Genomic DNA, 15,373 nt, shown 5'->3' with positions numbered 1-15,373 from the left:
TGAGCAAGAAATCTCATCCACAGGCGGCAGAACAAATATGCAGGATAAATCGGCCTGCGGTATGAATTTAAAGCCACAGCATATCAATTTATGCTGCAGATTTTCACAGCAGATTTCATGGTTTCAAGCGAGGGGTGGAATTTACAGTGAAAATGTACTGAAATGTCTTTTATTCTACTTATTTATCTGGGGTGTTTGTACATCTTTTTCCTGCATTAGTGGCTATATTTATGTTACGTTTGCCACTATTCTCTGTCAGGGTTGCCCTGTGGTCGCTCTCATCAGGGCGATTGCCCCTCTTATAGGTTGGGTTTCTTATATTAGTAGGTTCAGGGTTAGATTTTCCGGGTTTCCTTTTTAGTATTTCCCTACTATAAACTTGTATTATCCGTGTTTATATTGTATGTGTATGTATATGTCACCTTTGGATACGACCTATACATCTGGTCGGACGTAACTAATAGTGGAGGTTCAATCAATGACACTCATTCGGTCAACAGTTATTTTATGTGTGAAGGTAGCCTAAAAGGGCTTAGTTCACAAAAAACACTTATCAAAGTCCTCTAAAATGGAGCCTTGGGAGCCCGCTTTAGGGATCATGGGGATCCCAGTGATGCAACTCCCATTGAACATAGAGGATAAATGTTGTCTGTGGAACAACCGTTTTAAAGCTCTGTTCCCATTGGTGTCATGTTGCTCCATTTTTACAGTATCCCTGGCAAATAAGACAGATCCCTTTTGACTTGCCTTGTAGTGGATCAATCACACTGACCAGATCCATGAGGTTTCCTTTTTTTAAAGCCAGACATACTAATGCACAAGTCTATGATATTCTGCGGTTATGGGGTAACGGAAACTGAATGGAATGGAAATATTGCACCAGGGTGAACATAGCCTACTCTATTTGATTGGCTGTATGGAAATAATCTGGGGCAAGCAAAACAAAAAATTTTGACCACTAAAAATGTGTTCCACTCATATCTGGACTAATCCCACTGATGTTAAGGGATCTGCTGACAATATAAAGTAGAAAGCGGCACCTTTACTGTGCCCTACTGTCTCCTACCAGAGTAAGCAAGGATTGGATGGGTTGGATTTTGAAGGTACCTTTACATGGGACAACTCTTCGGTCTCGTAAATGTTCGACAGTCATCCAACAGTCGTTCAAAGAATGGAAGAAGAGCGCGCCAGAGATCTCTTCCAGCCACCAGCTTCCATTCACAGTAAACAGGCAGTTGTTCATAGATGAATGACTGCCTGTTTACACGGGCCAATGAGCTTGGTTTATAGGTAAGCTTAAAACCAAGTGACTCGGACAAGAGTGATTTCTCGCTCAGTGTCCTGTCGGTGGCAGTGTGCATGTGGGATAATTATCACCTAAATTCTTTATTTCCAGTGATTTTTTTTTAGCAATAATTGCCCCTTGTAAAGTTATTTTGACCCTTAGACTTCCTGTAAGAGAAGTGGCTTCATATGTAACCTGACAATAGCCTATCCCAATCCCTATATTAAACCAAGATAGTTATATTACCCGAGCTACATTTGTCACTTGTGCTGCTGTCATTCACTTACTGTACGTGTCAAGACCCTATAGGTGTCTAGTAGAGATGAGTGAACCTACTCGTTTCGAGTAATTACTCGATCGAGCACCGCGATTTTCGAGTACTTCCGTACTCGGGTGAAAAGATTTTGGGGGCGCCGTGGGGCGGGGGGAGGCGTGGCGGAGCGGGGGGTAGCAGCGGGGAACAGGGGGGAGCCCTCTCTATCCCTCTCCCCCCCACTCCCCGCTGCAACCCCCCACTCACCCACGGCGCCCCCCGAATCTTTTCGCCCGAGTACGGAAGTACTCAAAAATCGCGGCGCTCGGGCGAAAAAGGGGCGTGGCCGAGTACGCTCGCTCATCTCTAGTGTCTAGTAATGACTGGAACCAACGTAGCCTATATTTCTATGCCATTCCCCCAATTACCCACACAGCTTGAAGAACTTACTTGACGAAATATAACCACAAACCTTCTGTCCTACAGTAACAAGAAGATATCATGGATGTCACACACCCTGAAAGGGATACACCATCAACTTAAACGTTACAATATTATTTATTTGGGGTCAACATTATTAAGAGTCCTTTTACGTGGGATGACTGTCAGGCGCTAAAGCACCCAACAGTCATCTCAGCCATCATCGCTACTGTGGTTTCACACAGGAGCGATCATCGCTTAGTGAATGGAGGTGAAGCGGGCTGGAGGTCACTTCCGCCATCCGCCTTCATTCACAGTCAACAGGCAGTTGTTCATAGATGAATGACTGCCTGTTAACACGGGCCGATCATCGTTTGATTTTTAGGTCTGCAGAAACTGAAAGACAAAAAATAAGCAAAAACGCTATCATATGTGGTTCACTTTACAATTATCATTCAGATTCCTGCGATCAAGCGATAATCTTAATGATTAGCAATCCACGTAAAAGGGCCCTAAATTAATAGGATGCTTAATGAAAATTATGCAATTCCGTCTCATGCAGGTGACAGAATAACAGCAATGTCACCAACCAGTCTGCAAAAGAGTTGGTGAAAACTATTACTTATTCAACCAATGTATTGGTCCACTTTAGAAACACCTGGGATAACAAAATACAAAAGTTTATTCAAAAGCCATGGCTATATATAATAATAATAATCATCTTTATTTATATAGCGCCAACATATTCCGCAGCGCAAATATATAAAAGACAATGTTTTCCTACTTCAATCTGCACATCATCCCACGGGTCCAAGCGGACGGATTTCACTCGGCTGATCTGAGGGATATTGCGGTGAATTCCGGAGCAATTCAGACAAATGAATACCCCGATAGTGTACGATGCCCAGTCTGGATCTGTAAAGGGGACAATAAACAGACATTACATATTAATTTACAGAAGAATTAAAAGTACTACGTAAGTACTAAGCAAATATAATTATGCTTCTTAAAGGGCAACTCTCCCCAAAATGCATCATTTATTGATTGCTTTATTTATTACCTATATAGCTATGCAACCTGTTACAATCGTGTGGGCAAACTAAGCACGGCACCAAAACGATCGTGACCAAAGAGTGAATACACCCACACGGGTTTCAGGCAACTGCCCCTGTGCTACCAGGAGGATGACATGGCCCTACCTGAGTGGCGACATCGCCCCAATAAAGGGCGGCCCAGCGGTCTTCGGATCTGGGCCCTAGCTGCTCCTAGGAACCACGCCACCAGAATAGGACACACACATATGCCACATGACAGGGACAGAACACAGAGCCAAAAAACACAGCATAGAGCAGGCAAAATGCAACCACTAATAGCAGATAGTAAGCTGAATATAAATGCCAGGTATTAGCTGACATTTTGTACAAAACATGGAAGCTAGCGGGCCACTTCACGGCTCCTGGCTATACAGCTAGTCCCTACACTAACCAGGAGTCCAGCGGCACCAGACACAGATCACACAGCAAGCTGAAACAGGACAGAACAGAACGCAGATCACACAGCAAGCTGCAACAGGACAGAACAGAACACAGATCACACAGCAAGCTGAAGTAACATGACTGCTCACCTTGAACATCAGACACACAGCAAGCTGTAACGGACATGGATACATGACTGCTCACTCTGGACACTAGACAGACGCTGACAGGAGCAGGGCTTATATGTGATCAAAGACCCAGGACATTGGCTAGCAGGAATTCACCACACGCAGCCATCTCAATCATTCACCACCTGTGTAGCTGTGAAACTATAGTACTACAGCTCTCAGTAGCACACGTAACACAACCATTATACATTGTGATCAGGATTTTTAGGCATATATAATAGTAATGATTATGTTATTTAATGCTTGTTCAAGCAAATGGATGAGAGAGTGTCATAACCGCAACAACCTTTACTGCCTATTAATATAACCCCTTTTGGTCTTTATATACATACTTTATGTATATTTTAAGATTACATGTATTGTTAATAATTTATTGGCTCAATTGCTTATTTTATCATATGACTAACAATACAATCAATCCCATTTTCAGTTTTGGATGGAGATTGCCTTTAAAGGGAACGAGTCATCAAGACTAAGTAGCTTTACATTTGGCCAATGTACATTTAAAGTGAGTGAACTAGTATGTGTATATACATGATTCTTCCCAAGTGAAAAATGGAGGAATAAAATGATTTACCCCGACAGCAAGATGCTCAGAAATCCCAGTGTTGAACTAAGTAAGTTTCCCTGTACCCACTTTCTAGCAAAAAGCTTAACAAAGCACATCTAGTACACATTTCAATTTAAAGGATTTCCCCATTAATTTCTAAATTGGTCCAATAATGTACAAAGAACCATACTGCAACTTTGTAAATAGTCTTAATTTCAAATCTCCTGCCTACAGCTCCTATGTGTCTCCATGGTAACAGACTACAAAACAATCTCTCTGTAGTCTGATTCTGAAGTCATATTCCCTTTCATCTTCTTGCTAACAGTTTGATAGGTTAGAAAGTAGGGGTGGCAGTCCCAATTATCATGCAAAAACCTGGGCTACAAGATGTGCAATTCAAACCTGAAAACAGCGTTACTCCTGATTTTGAGGAGTCAAAGTTGCAGCAAAATGTTTATCATTATGGTTCTACCAGATAAAAGAGCTTTTCAAAGCATTCATGGAAAGCTATTTACTAGCTAACCTATGAATATTTTGGAAGGCAATTAAAGGGCGTCCCCTGAAATGGTACACAACTATAATGTGAAGGTGCATTTTCCAGAGACAGGGGCCCTTTAGGCCGTCTGCACACGACCAAGTTGGATTCCGCAGGGGCCCGCAGCGAAATCTGACTCTGTGCCCAGCCGGTATCCGCGCATAACTGCCTTTTCTTCTGCTTTTCTGTATTGCGTGTGGTCCGCATGACGAGCAGTCGGACGTGCAGTACAAATTATTATTTTTTAAACCCCTGCTCTTCCCGTGTCATGGCCTAGCGATGCTGTGGAATCCGCGACATTTCTGCAATGTCAATTGCGGAAGGACCGCAGGTCAGGCAGCTTCCGTTGACTTCAATGGAAGCCGTCCATGTGGAGCCCGCACAAAAATAGAACTCGCTGCAATTTTTCCCCCGCGAGCGGAAAACCGCAATTGATTTCCGCTCATGTGCAGGCAGCCTTAAGCATTGCTTTCTTCCTAATTTCACTTTAAAAGTTAAATACCGATTCCACATTTGGTAGAAAATAACGGCTCCATAACCAACTAAAAAAAGATAGCATATCATCTGACATCTTCTTGAGCATATGGATTCTAAATCCACCCACTCAGGAAAAATAAAATTAAGATGCAAACTTTCAAATAGGATGAACTGTGCAGTTTGGAGAACGCCTTCAGATGGTGCGGAGAAACAGGACACATGGCTCCCAACAGCTCCGAGCCATAGCTGTCCCATTACACTAGGATAGAACATATGATTCACGCGTCATATATGGTGAACATCTGCCCCATGAGGAATGGATTCTGTATCAATAAAGCCCACTGCAATCATTTTATAAATAACGGATCAACTAAAAAAATCTGATTTAATAGTAAACCACATTCACTTACAGTAGAAGAAATAAGCAGCAGAAGATTTTCAAATCCAAATCCTGATTATTTGCTGCGGAAATGCTGCAGAAATCATTTGTGGCATTGTAATGAGTGAATTCTGCATTGAAAATCCACACCAAAATCTGCACGTGGATTTGATCTGTAATGTATGATCATCAGGCTTTAATGGCCCAGGTAAGGGATGGCATTCGGCCCACTCTGGGACCCCCACCAACGCCGAGAACGATGGGGATGCAGCGCTAGTTTAGCGCTGCACCTACTTCACCATTTTTCTTCTGTGCAGCAGCTCAAAGACCTCCTGATATAAATGGAGCTTCAGAGCAGCACTTATTAAGTAAACAGGGTCGGTTGGTCGGGAGCACCAATAGGAAGCGAAACTTAGAAGGGGACGCAATGCTTAACGAATGCTTTGGCTCCTTAGTTCTTAGGATCATTTGGGGTTCGGGAGGTCAGCCCCCTACCGATCATAAAGTGATCTCCATATCCTAGTGACATGCCATCACTTTATGAGATGGGAATACTCCTTCATGGTATATTGACATGCAGCAGAGTTGTATAAGTTTCTGTCCCATTCATCTGACTGCAGCTTATAGAAATGCATGTGTTTGCCACTAAACAACCTCAATCAGAGGAGTGGAACTGGTTTTCAGTTGCAGAATTGCTGCAACAGATCTGCATGTAGATATATTGTACCCTAATTAGTTTAAGGATACTTCAACAATAGAACCTTCTACGGAATGGGATTTCTTGATGAGGATCACAATTCATTGGATAATGAAGAAAACACCAGACACAATAAACGTGGCCATCGTGCCCTTTTCATCTGAACGATGATTTTAAGGTGAACTTAAAGCCCATCGTTCAGCCGCAGAGAGATAAAGTAAATTTCAATGGAACGCATGCATTGCTCTCGTCGGGGCTGCTGACAGAATACAGTGTAATCTCCCGGCTCCTGCGAAAAATAGAGCATGCGGTCTATTGAGAGATACTTTATCTCTCTGCAACTGGACGATGGATTTTAAGCTCACCTTAAAATTATTGCTCAGATGAAAAGTGCACAATGGCCGTGTTTACACCAATGATTATCGCTCATTTGCACGAATTGTGAGCGATAATCGTTGCATGTAAATGGGCCTTAAGACTCACATACCCAGCAGTTCAGCTGCTATGAGTCCATAACTTTAGTTTATGGGGCTCAAAAGAACGGATACATTTCCATTAAGAATCCATTAATCAATTGTCCATCCCCCTTAAGGATATTTTATGGGTCATCGATAAGCTCTATCGATAAGACTGACTTATGTGATGTGAAGTAGGTCAAGACGTTTGGTCCTTGGCTGGAATTCCAACTAAGGCCCCATGCCCACGGCCGTGGCGGACTCCGCTAGCAGCGTACCGCAGCGGAGTGCGCCACAACGCCCCCCAAAACCCTCACACTCACCTCCCGGATCCGCTGCGCTGTTCCCGTCCCTCGAGCCGGCGCGCATGCGCAATACAGCACATGACACACCATCAGTGCTGGATGCTGCAGCCGGTTGTGGGCGGGGACACGTTTCTACACGATACTTCCACTGTGCTACAGCAGAAGTATAGAGTGACGGCCGACTTCCATTGACTACAATGGAAGCCGACCCCGTGTATTCCCACGGCAATTAGAACATGCCGTGGTTTGTTTCACGCTGCGGAATTCCACAGTGTGGACATTGAGCTATTAAGTTCAATAGCACAATCATCCCTTAAAAAGCTGAGGCGTAGCTGGGGGAAGCATGTCCTGGGAGGGATATTGGGGGTGATGAGGAAGTACAAGCCCCTTTTTTCTAGGTGAAGAAAAGTCCATATATTGTACTACTCTTCTTACAGATCATCCAGTCCTTCATTTTCGTTTATGCCACTTTCACACCTGCCTTTGATTGGTTGGCTACACAGGGTTCCACTTACATGCTACATTCGGGGAGCAGGAAAGGGGAATCACCATAGCCAAGCGGCTCTGTCTCAGGACGGAACTGAACAGCCCAATGGACCCCAATAACTATAATGGGCTCTGCCTGGTTTCTGCTCAGCTGCCCGGCTCTTAGCACTTTTTCTTCTGGAATTTTGAGCCACATTTGCGGCGGAACCAAAGCGCTATTTTGTCCCGGATGTAATTCCGCATCTTCACCTGTGGCTCTGACCGTGGCCTTGGACGAAGATGTGAACACAAGCTCATTTTCCAAGGTAACGTGTAGAAATTCTTCTAAAACATGATATTATTAAAGCAGAATATATCCAGCCAAAACGTATGAATTTCTGGCTGAACCTCTTAAATAGGACATAACAGATTCTCGAACAGATTTGCGGCTAATTTAATGCCGTACCCTACAGCAGATGCATGGATTGTTTGATGTTCAATAAAAATCTCTTTATAAGAAGCAAATGAGCTCTTAACTTGTCTTTACATATTAAATCTAGAAAAGGCCAATTTATCCCTGAGAGGAAAGTGTGGAGAACAGATTGATAAATGGCTGGCTTCAGAATTTCCTTCCTTTGAACTACACATGATTTACTTAGGATCGAGCCTTGAAAAACAAAGAGAGGTGCAGCTACACTGATTAGAACTGATTAGTAAGGGAATCGGAGAATTTAATGTGACATATAAATGCATGCGCCACTTCTGATCCGATTTTATTTCTCTTGAAGGATTAGTCATAGTGAGGGGCTAAACACATATTGAAAGAAGATTAAAAGATCATTCCACCAAAAATTATTTCATTCTACTTTTAGGGCTCCTTCAAATTGCCGTATTTGTGCACGTTTTCTGCGCAGAAAATATGCTCGCACAAACCCGAGGGGCAGAGGGAGTGCTCTCCTCATTAAAATACTAAACTTATAAACATAAGTCTGCAATATTCTTTCAGCACTACTACCCTGTTTCCCCAAAAATATGACATACCCCAAAGATAAGCCCTACCCTGATTTTTCGGGGAGGCTTGAAATATAAGCCCCAGCCTGAAAGTAGGCCTTACCTGCGTTACATTAAAAAAATACATTATCTAGTCCGCGTCTCTCCCACTGCTCCGCGGAGCTCCGGCAGGCTTCCTGCAGGCCTCGGCCCGCCTCCAGGAAGTGATGGCTCTGATTGGTTCTCGACCGCTGCTCAGACAATTAATGCAGCACTCAATGCAATAGCTGTTATTGGTTAATCCAGCGCTACACTGATTGGCTGAGCAGCGCTTGAGAACAAATAACAGCCATCGCTTCCTGGAGGCGGGATTTATGAATCTCGTAATCAGGAAGCGATCTTCTGTGGGCGGCCAATGGCTGCAGGAAGCCTGCAGGAGCTCTGCAGAGCAGCGGGAGGGAGGCGGACAGAGCCTCCTAGGTAAGTATAATAAGTCATCCCCTGAAAATAAGACCTAAAGCCTCTTTTGGGGGGAAAAGTAATATAACACAGGGTCTTATTTTCAGGGAAACACAGTATTAGCTAAACAGCACAAAACTGGAGTACAGAAATCTGTAAAATATTGCCCTTATGTAGGATAGGTCACCAATAGCAAATTGGCAGAGGTCTGCAGCTCAGAAGCCCGCCGATCAGCTGAAAAGAAGCGGTTACAGATAGCCAGCCAGAACTGACAAAGAGCCATTCACAGAGCAGTAGCCCGCTTTGGTATTGCAGCCCATTCCCATTCATATCAAAGAGATCCCTGCCGATCTGCTACTGGTGACCTATCTTGAGGATAGGTTACCACTTGCTTTGATCCTGGAAAACGCCTTTATTCTTAATGGGCTCTATGCAATATTTAATTTCCCCTCTGGTGGTGCTGCAGGAGAACTGAACCCTTTTTTGCAGGATGCCTTGCAGATTACATGCGCAGGAATACTTTGTGATCAGCTCTTTTTCAGAGGATCCTTTTAATAAAAAGGGATTGTCCAACGTGGAAAACGCACCCGATATGGCATCCTGGTACAACTGCAGGAGTTAAATGCTAGACATACCAAGGAATAGATAGCCAGCAGAAGACTGTCAGCATCATCTGCAAGATCACCAAGAAGATCGATGAGCTGGAATTTGCCATAATCAATGTGCAATGTCAAGATCATGACTCTATCAAGCGGGGAAGGATGATGGATTCTCAGACATTAAGTTTATAAAATACAGCGATTCATCTCCAGCAAACACATGAAATTGTCTAGCAAACATAAAAGTCAATAGTGTTGGAGAGATAAAAGTGATGCAGTGATATTTGGAGCCTGGAGGCAATTTGCGTGCGCTCATATTATAGCAGGGTAGTCACCAAGAACTTCCGCTCTTAATGTGCTTGGGACAAATGAGTCTTCCGAAGAACCATTTGCCTGCAAGGAATAAATCTAATGGTCAAACGGGATTAAATGAATGAAATGGTTAACATCCCTCATGTCCTCAACAATTAGTGTTGTCAGATTACATCCTGAGCTGTTCCATAAAGTAAGCATTTATTACATATGTGTAGTCTCATGAAGTAGAAACGCTCTCTACAGATGAGGCTTGCTTAGGAATTCTCGTGAAGCAGGCTGTCTTACAACACGCTATCCCAATTCCCTCTTATCGAATGGAAAGCCTTGAACAGGACAACCCATAATACGCCAAATTTAAAAATGTCTAAAAAGAATTAAAAAAATTAAAATACTATATAAACACTTTTTGATGTCAAGAGGAGGTATTATTGACGCATTAACATATTGCTGAAGAAATAGGACCCAAGAGTTGCATCAAATTTTATTGGCTTAATGCTACATGGTGGAGATGTCCAGTACTGGTGTATCTGGTCTCCACTAGAAGAATGGGTGGAGACATGGGTTGGCCTGGTTAAGTTGTAGGGAAGAGCTTGTTGATGCCCACAACAGCGCTCCCATCTCTCCTGCCGAAGACGCTGCTGTCAGTGTCTTGCCTCCCATCTGCCATACAGACCCCGCATCACCCCACTGCTGCTGTGAGTCTTCCGTGCCAAACCCGCTGCCTGTGCTCCCTGGGCCGCTGTGACTGTCAGCCGCCGTCGGCTGTCTACCGGCTCCCTCTGCCCTGGCGTCCCTGCTCGCATCTCCGCTGTTACTCTGCAACTTCGCTAAAACAAAGTGCGGGGGCGTCTTCTGGGGCATGGGGAGAGCATGCTGTATTGCAGGGAGGCCGGTGGCAACACAATTACAGGAGGTATAGGCGTACCCTATACCTCCCACAGCACAATCCCAGGTCTCCACCCATTTTTGTGGTGAAGACAAGATACACCAGTACCAAGATGTCCAGCTACAGAATTTGGAAGGGATGAAATTGTCCGTCTTTGCTCTATCACATACTGGTAGAAGAACTAAGGGAACACTTAGGATTCACAGTCTTACACCTTCAGGAATATCAATCCATGCAGTTAGAAGGCAGAAGCAACAATGAATCCATTTCACCTGCTTTGGTGCAAATGAAAATGACAACAGGTGACAATAGAATGGTTGTGCAGGTGGTCGCCAGAGATAATTCCTCTCTCCTTAGCCTTCCTGAATGAGTCTTCTTTAATTTTGCATGAGACAATACCTGCAGCCTAATCAGGTTGGACAGGTAGCCCTGCTCCTCCAGGATGGCACATCCATATATGCCGTTGCAAGAAGGTTTACTGTGTCTCCCAACACAGTCTCAAAAGCATGAAGAAGATAGCAGGACAATGGTCAGTAGATGACTGATCTAGACACGATCATAGGCTGGTATCAACCAGCATCAGTACTGGAGGAATAGGAGGAGCACTGCCAAAGCCCTGCAAAATGACCTACAGTGGGCTACTGGTCTGCATGTTGCTTACCAAACTGTCAGAAACAGACTCCTTGAGGGTGTCATGGAACGTGGCATCCTTCAGTGTGACCAATGCAGCTTGATTGGCATTCACTAGAGAATGCAAAAACTGGCAGGTCCACCATTGGAACCCCATCCTTTCCACAGATGAGAGCAGGTTCACACTCAATACGTGTCTTACATTCATCAAGATCTGATGTGCAATTGAGGGGTTACCTTCATTTTTGTTAGAAAATTGCTTTCTTAAGTTTTTAGGCGGTATACTTGCCAACAGTCCTGAGAACCCTGGGGCTGTCCCACATAATGAATGACAAACAAGGCAGACGTCATGGCAATTTGCATTGAAAGAGAAATTACTGGCATTTTCTTGGAATTCCCAGTGTAATGGACATGACAAATAATATTCCGTTATTTGTGATTCAGAGGTTGGTAAATATGCTCTACTTCTGTTCAAAATAATCCTCACTTTAATATCTCATCTATGATTACTTATACTCACTTATAAAATATACTCACTCGTGGCAATGCAGGTGGCAACGATCAATTTAGGGCGATCATCTCAACCTTGCTACACTTTCCCAGTAGGTAAACTCTCCATCGAGGACTCATTGGCCGCAGAACATAAGAGGTTCTCTACCTTGTACATTATTTGTGATTCTTAGGCTAGATATACAAAGTCATAAGATTTTGCATATGACGGATGATAGGCAATCTGGGATGACATGGCGCCTTTGAGGCACTTGGACTGGTAGCCATGAAATCCAACTTTTTTTCTCTAACTATCCAGGTCTAACTATGGAAGATGCAATTTATTTAGTTTGATAGGTTTGATTTTGGGATCAAAGATGTTCTGTGACTGTGCCCCAGTGAGTTATCGGGAAAGGTATCATCTCTCCTTAAGGAGTGCACCTAGAAGGTGGATGAGGAGACTTATAAGGCCATGCAAGCTCCTCTGGAAATATATACAAATAAGGAAGATGGAACAATACTATGCCCTATAAGTCTCCTAACTCATCTCCAAGGTGTCTCCTCACACACCTTTTAGGTGCTCTCCTTAAGGAGAGGTGATACCCTTCCAGACCCACACCACAGGCCTCTCACTAGCCAAGCCACTGATGAGGGACAATAGCCCCAAAACAGCTGTATGTATATGGTTTTCTGGCTTTTAGTCAATTGCCAGTCATTGTTATAAAGACTTGTATAAAGGGTCTGACATTGATTGCAGGAATGTTGCCATCCAATAGGTGGCACTGTAGAGGTATTCTTCCATCTTCCTTACTTGTACGTGGAGTTATGTAATGATATGTTCCAATCAAAATTTTATTGGACTATAAGCATGGCGGAAATGGATGAAAACGCGATGCACAGAGGAGCCTCTGTACAAGCGCCCATCACCTACTCCTTAACAATGTGAGAGATCTCTAGTATAGCCCATCACTATGTATATTCTGGAAGGCAACTAGGCATCTTTCATGACAATTATTTTTAAGCAATAGTTGCCCTAAAATCAGGAGTTCGCACCGTACCCATCTGGTACCTGCCAGATTGAAAAGATTCTATCCAACATCGTCGCCCCTTTGTTTCAGAGGATGTACTGAGGTGGGAACCCAGCTACATATTTGGTGGACTTGCCCGGAGGTGGCCAGACTATGAGCTCAAGTCCACGGGCTACTTCATAGGCTTTTTATAAGACCATTCCAAAAATCCCCATCAGTGTTCCTCCTGGGGGATCGTCAACCAAGCGCACAAATTGATTCAGATTATCTGTATGGCGACCAGGGTGCATATTGCAGCCAGGTGGGAAAAGCCACATCTCTCTTTTCAAGACGTGTTAAGTAGAATTTCACAGATTGCTTTGTATGAATGGCTACATGCTATTGGATCAAATACGCTGGAAAGATACGGGCAGGTGTGGGGACCATGGATAGAGCTAGTCGATATTCCGGGACTACGACACACCCTCCTGTCGGCCTAGAATGACCTGAATGACCAGTTTTAGTTTGAAATTTTGTCTTAGACTTGTGGAACAAACTAAGTTATTTAATAAATAGAAGACCTCAGTTTAGTTTAGTTAAAGGGGTTGTCCCGCGAAAGCAAGTGGGGTTATACACTTCTGTATGGCCATATTAATGCACTTTGTAATGTACATTGTGCATTAAATATGAGCCAAACAGAAGTTATTCACTTACCTGTTCCGTTGCTAGCGTCCTCGTCTCCATGGTGCCGTCTAATTTTCAGCGTCTAATCGCCCGATTAGACGCGCTTGCGCAGTCCGGTCTTCTTCTTTTCTCAATGGGGCCGCTCGTGCCGGAGAGCGGCTCCTCGTAGCTCCGCCCCGTCACGTGCCGATTCCAGCCAATCAGGAGGCTGGAATCGGCAATGGACCGCACAGAAGAGCTGCGGTCCACCGAGGGTGAAGATCCCGGCGGCCATCTTCACCAGGTAAGTAAGAAGTCACCGGAGCGCGGGGATTCAGGTAAGCACTGTCCGGTTTTATTTTTAACCCCTGTATCGGGTTTGTCTCGCACCGAACGGGGGGGGGGGCTATTGAAAAAAAACAAAACCTGTTTCGGCGCGGGACAACCCCTTTAAGCTTTATTATATATATATATGAACAAGATATATTCTATATTTTGAATCTGCAGCAAAATTATTAATGGAAAAGTATTCTAGTTTTGCATGTATATTTGTAATAACCTTAGACAGTGCAGCAATGCAAATTTGATTCTGTGGCCCCCTGCGTGGGGATCAATGATGCCTAATTAATACATGCTCCAATTTTGTTAATCTTAATAAAAACCTTTTGAAACTAAAATCAGGAGTTCATGACGATTGAAGACGAACCTCTAATTCCATGCAGTTACAAGATAGTCATGTCAGAAACTTAGGGCTCACATCCACTGGCGACTTCCGACTTCCCTGCGATGCGAGAGTGAGTGAAAACGCATGATAATGAAAGCAATGATTTTCAATGATTTCACTCTCATTAGCGATGTTTTCACTGTAACCTCGCATCGCAAAGAAGAATGGGGGATATCAAAAAGCAGCGCTAGCCCCATTGAAAACATAGGGAGAACATTGCACTCCCCTGACACAGCTGTGACAGCTACGGCAGGGGATTCCTTCACCCTCCGCGGGGACCGCGGGGATGTAGGAATCCTCTGCCACAGCTGGCACAGCTGTGGCAGAAGCCTGTGGGTTTGCAGTGATGATTTTGGGGAAGAGCTTGAAATATAAGCCCTTCCCTGAAAATCATAGCAAGCTGTAAAAAAAAGTTTAACTTACCTAGAAGAGCTGTCTGACTGTCATTCAATGACGGTTAGGCACTGTCTTTGATTGGCCACAGTGCTCAGCCAATCAGAGACAGCGCTTTCTGGAGGTGGGGATTTTTCGATCCCTGGCCTCCAGAACAGAGAAGGAGGATGCCGGGGCGGGAGAGAAGAGCCGGATGGCTCTTCTTGGTGAGTTAAACCTTTTTTTTTTTACTTTTTTTTTTACAGCTTGCTATGAATTTCAGGGAAGAGCTTATATTTCAAGCCCTTCTCCGAAAATCATCGCTGCAAACCCACTGCTTTCAATGGGGCCGCAGCAGTGCCAGCCCCATTGAAAAAAATGGGATAGCATCATGGGCATCTGCCACAGCTGTGGCAGAGGATTCCTTCATTCCCGCGGTAGTGAAGCAATCCCCTGCCATAGCTGTCACAGCTGTGTCAGGGGAGAGCAATGTTCTCCCTATGTTTTCAATGGGGCTAGTGCTGCTGCCACTGGCCCCATTGAGAACAATGGACGATATCAGCCATTCTTCTTTGCGATACGAGATTACATTGAAAACATCGCAAATGAGAATGAAACCATTGAAAATAATTGGTTTCATGATCATGCGTCTTTACTCTCTCTCGCATCGCAGGGAAGTCGGATCGCCAGTGGGTGTGAGCCCTACTAAAGATGACCTCAATGCACCAGACTACTATTTCCATCTGCAGAAGATT

At 44.1% G+C, this 15,373-nt stretch overlaps 1 protein-coding gene across 2 annotated transcripts in view; it reads right to left on the bottom strand.

Annotated features, from left to right (window-relative positions):
• ADAP1 (ArfGAP with dual PH domains 1) overlaps positions 1-15,373 on the bottom strand; it is a 151,041-nt gene that overhangs the window by 89,088 nt on the left and 46,580 nt on the right. For both annotated transcript variants that reach the window (XM_066576355.1, XM_066576356.1), the window contains exon 2: positions 2,743-2,873. In XM_066576355.1, the coding sequence (XP_066432452.1) occupies positions 2,743-2,873 (131 nt within the window). The remainder of the gene's footprint in view (positions 1-2,742; positions 2,874-15,373) is intronic.

The sequence above is a fragment of the Eleutherodactylus coqui genome, chromosome 8 (assembly GCF_035609145.1).
Source record: "Eleutherodactylus coqui strain aEleCoq1 chromosome 8, aEleCoq1.hap1, whole genome shotgun sequence".
Taxonomy (NCBI): domain Eukaryota; kingdom Metazoa; phylum Chordata; class Amphibia; order Anura; family Eleutherodactylidae; genus Eleutherodactylus; species Eleutherodactylus coqui.
This window is presented reverse-complemented; position numbering and strand designations above follow the sequence as displayed.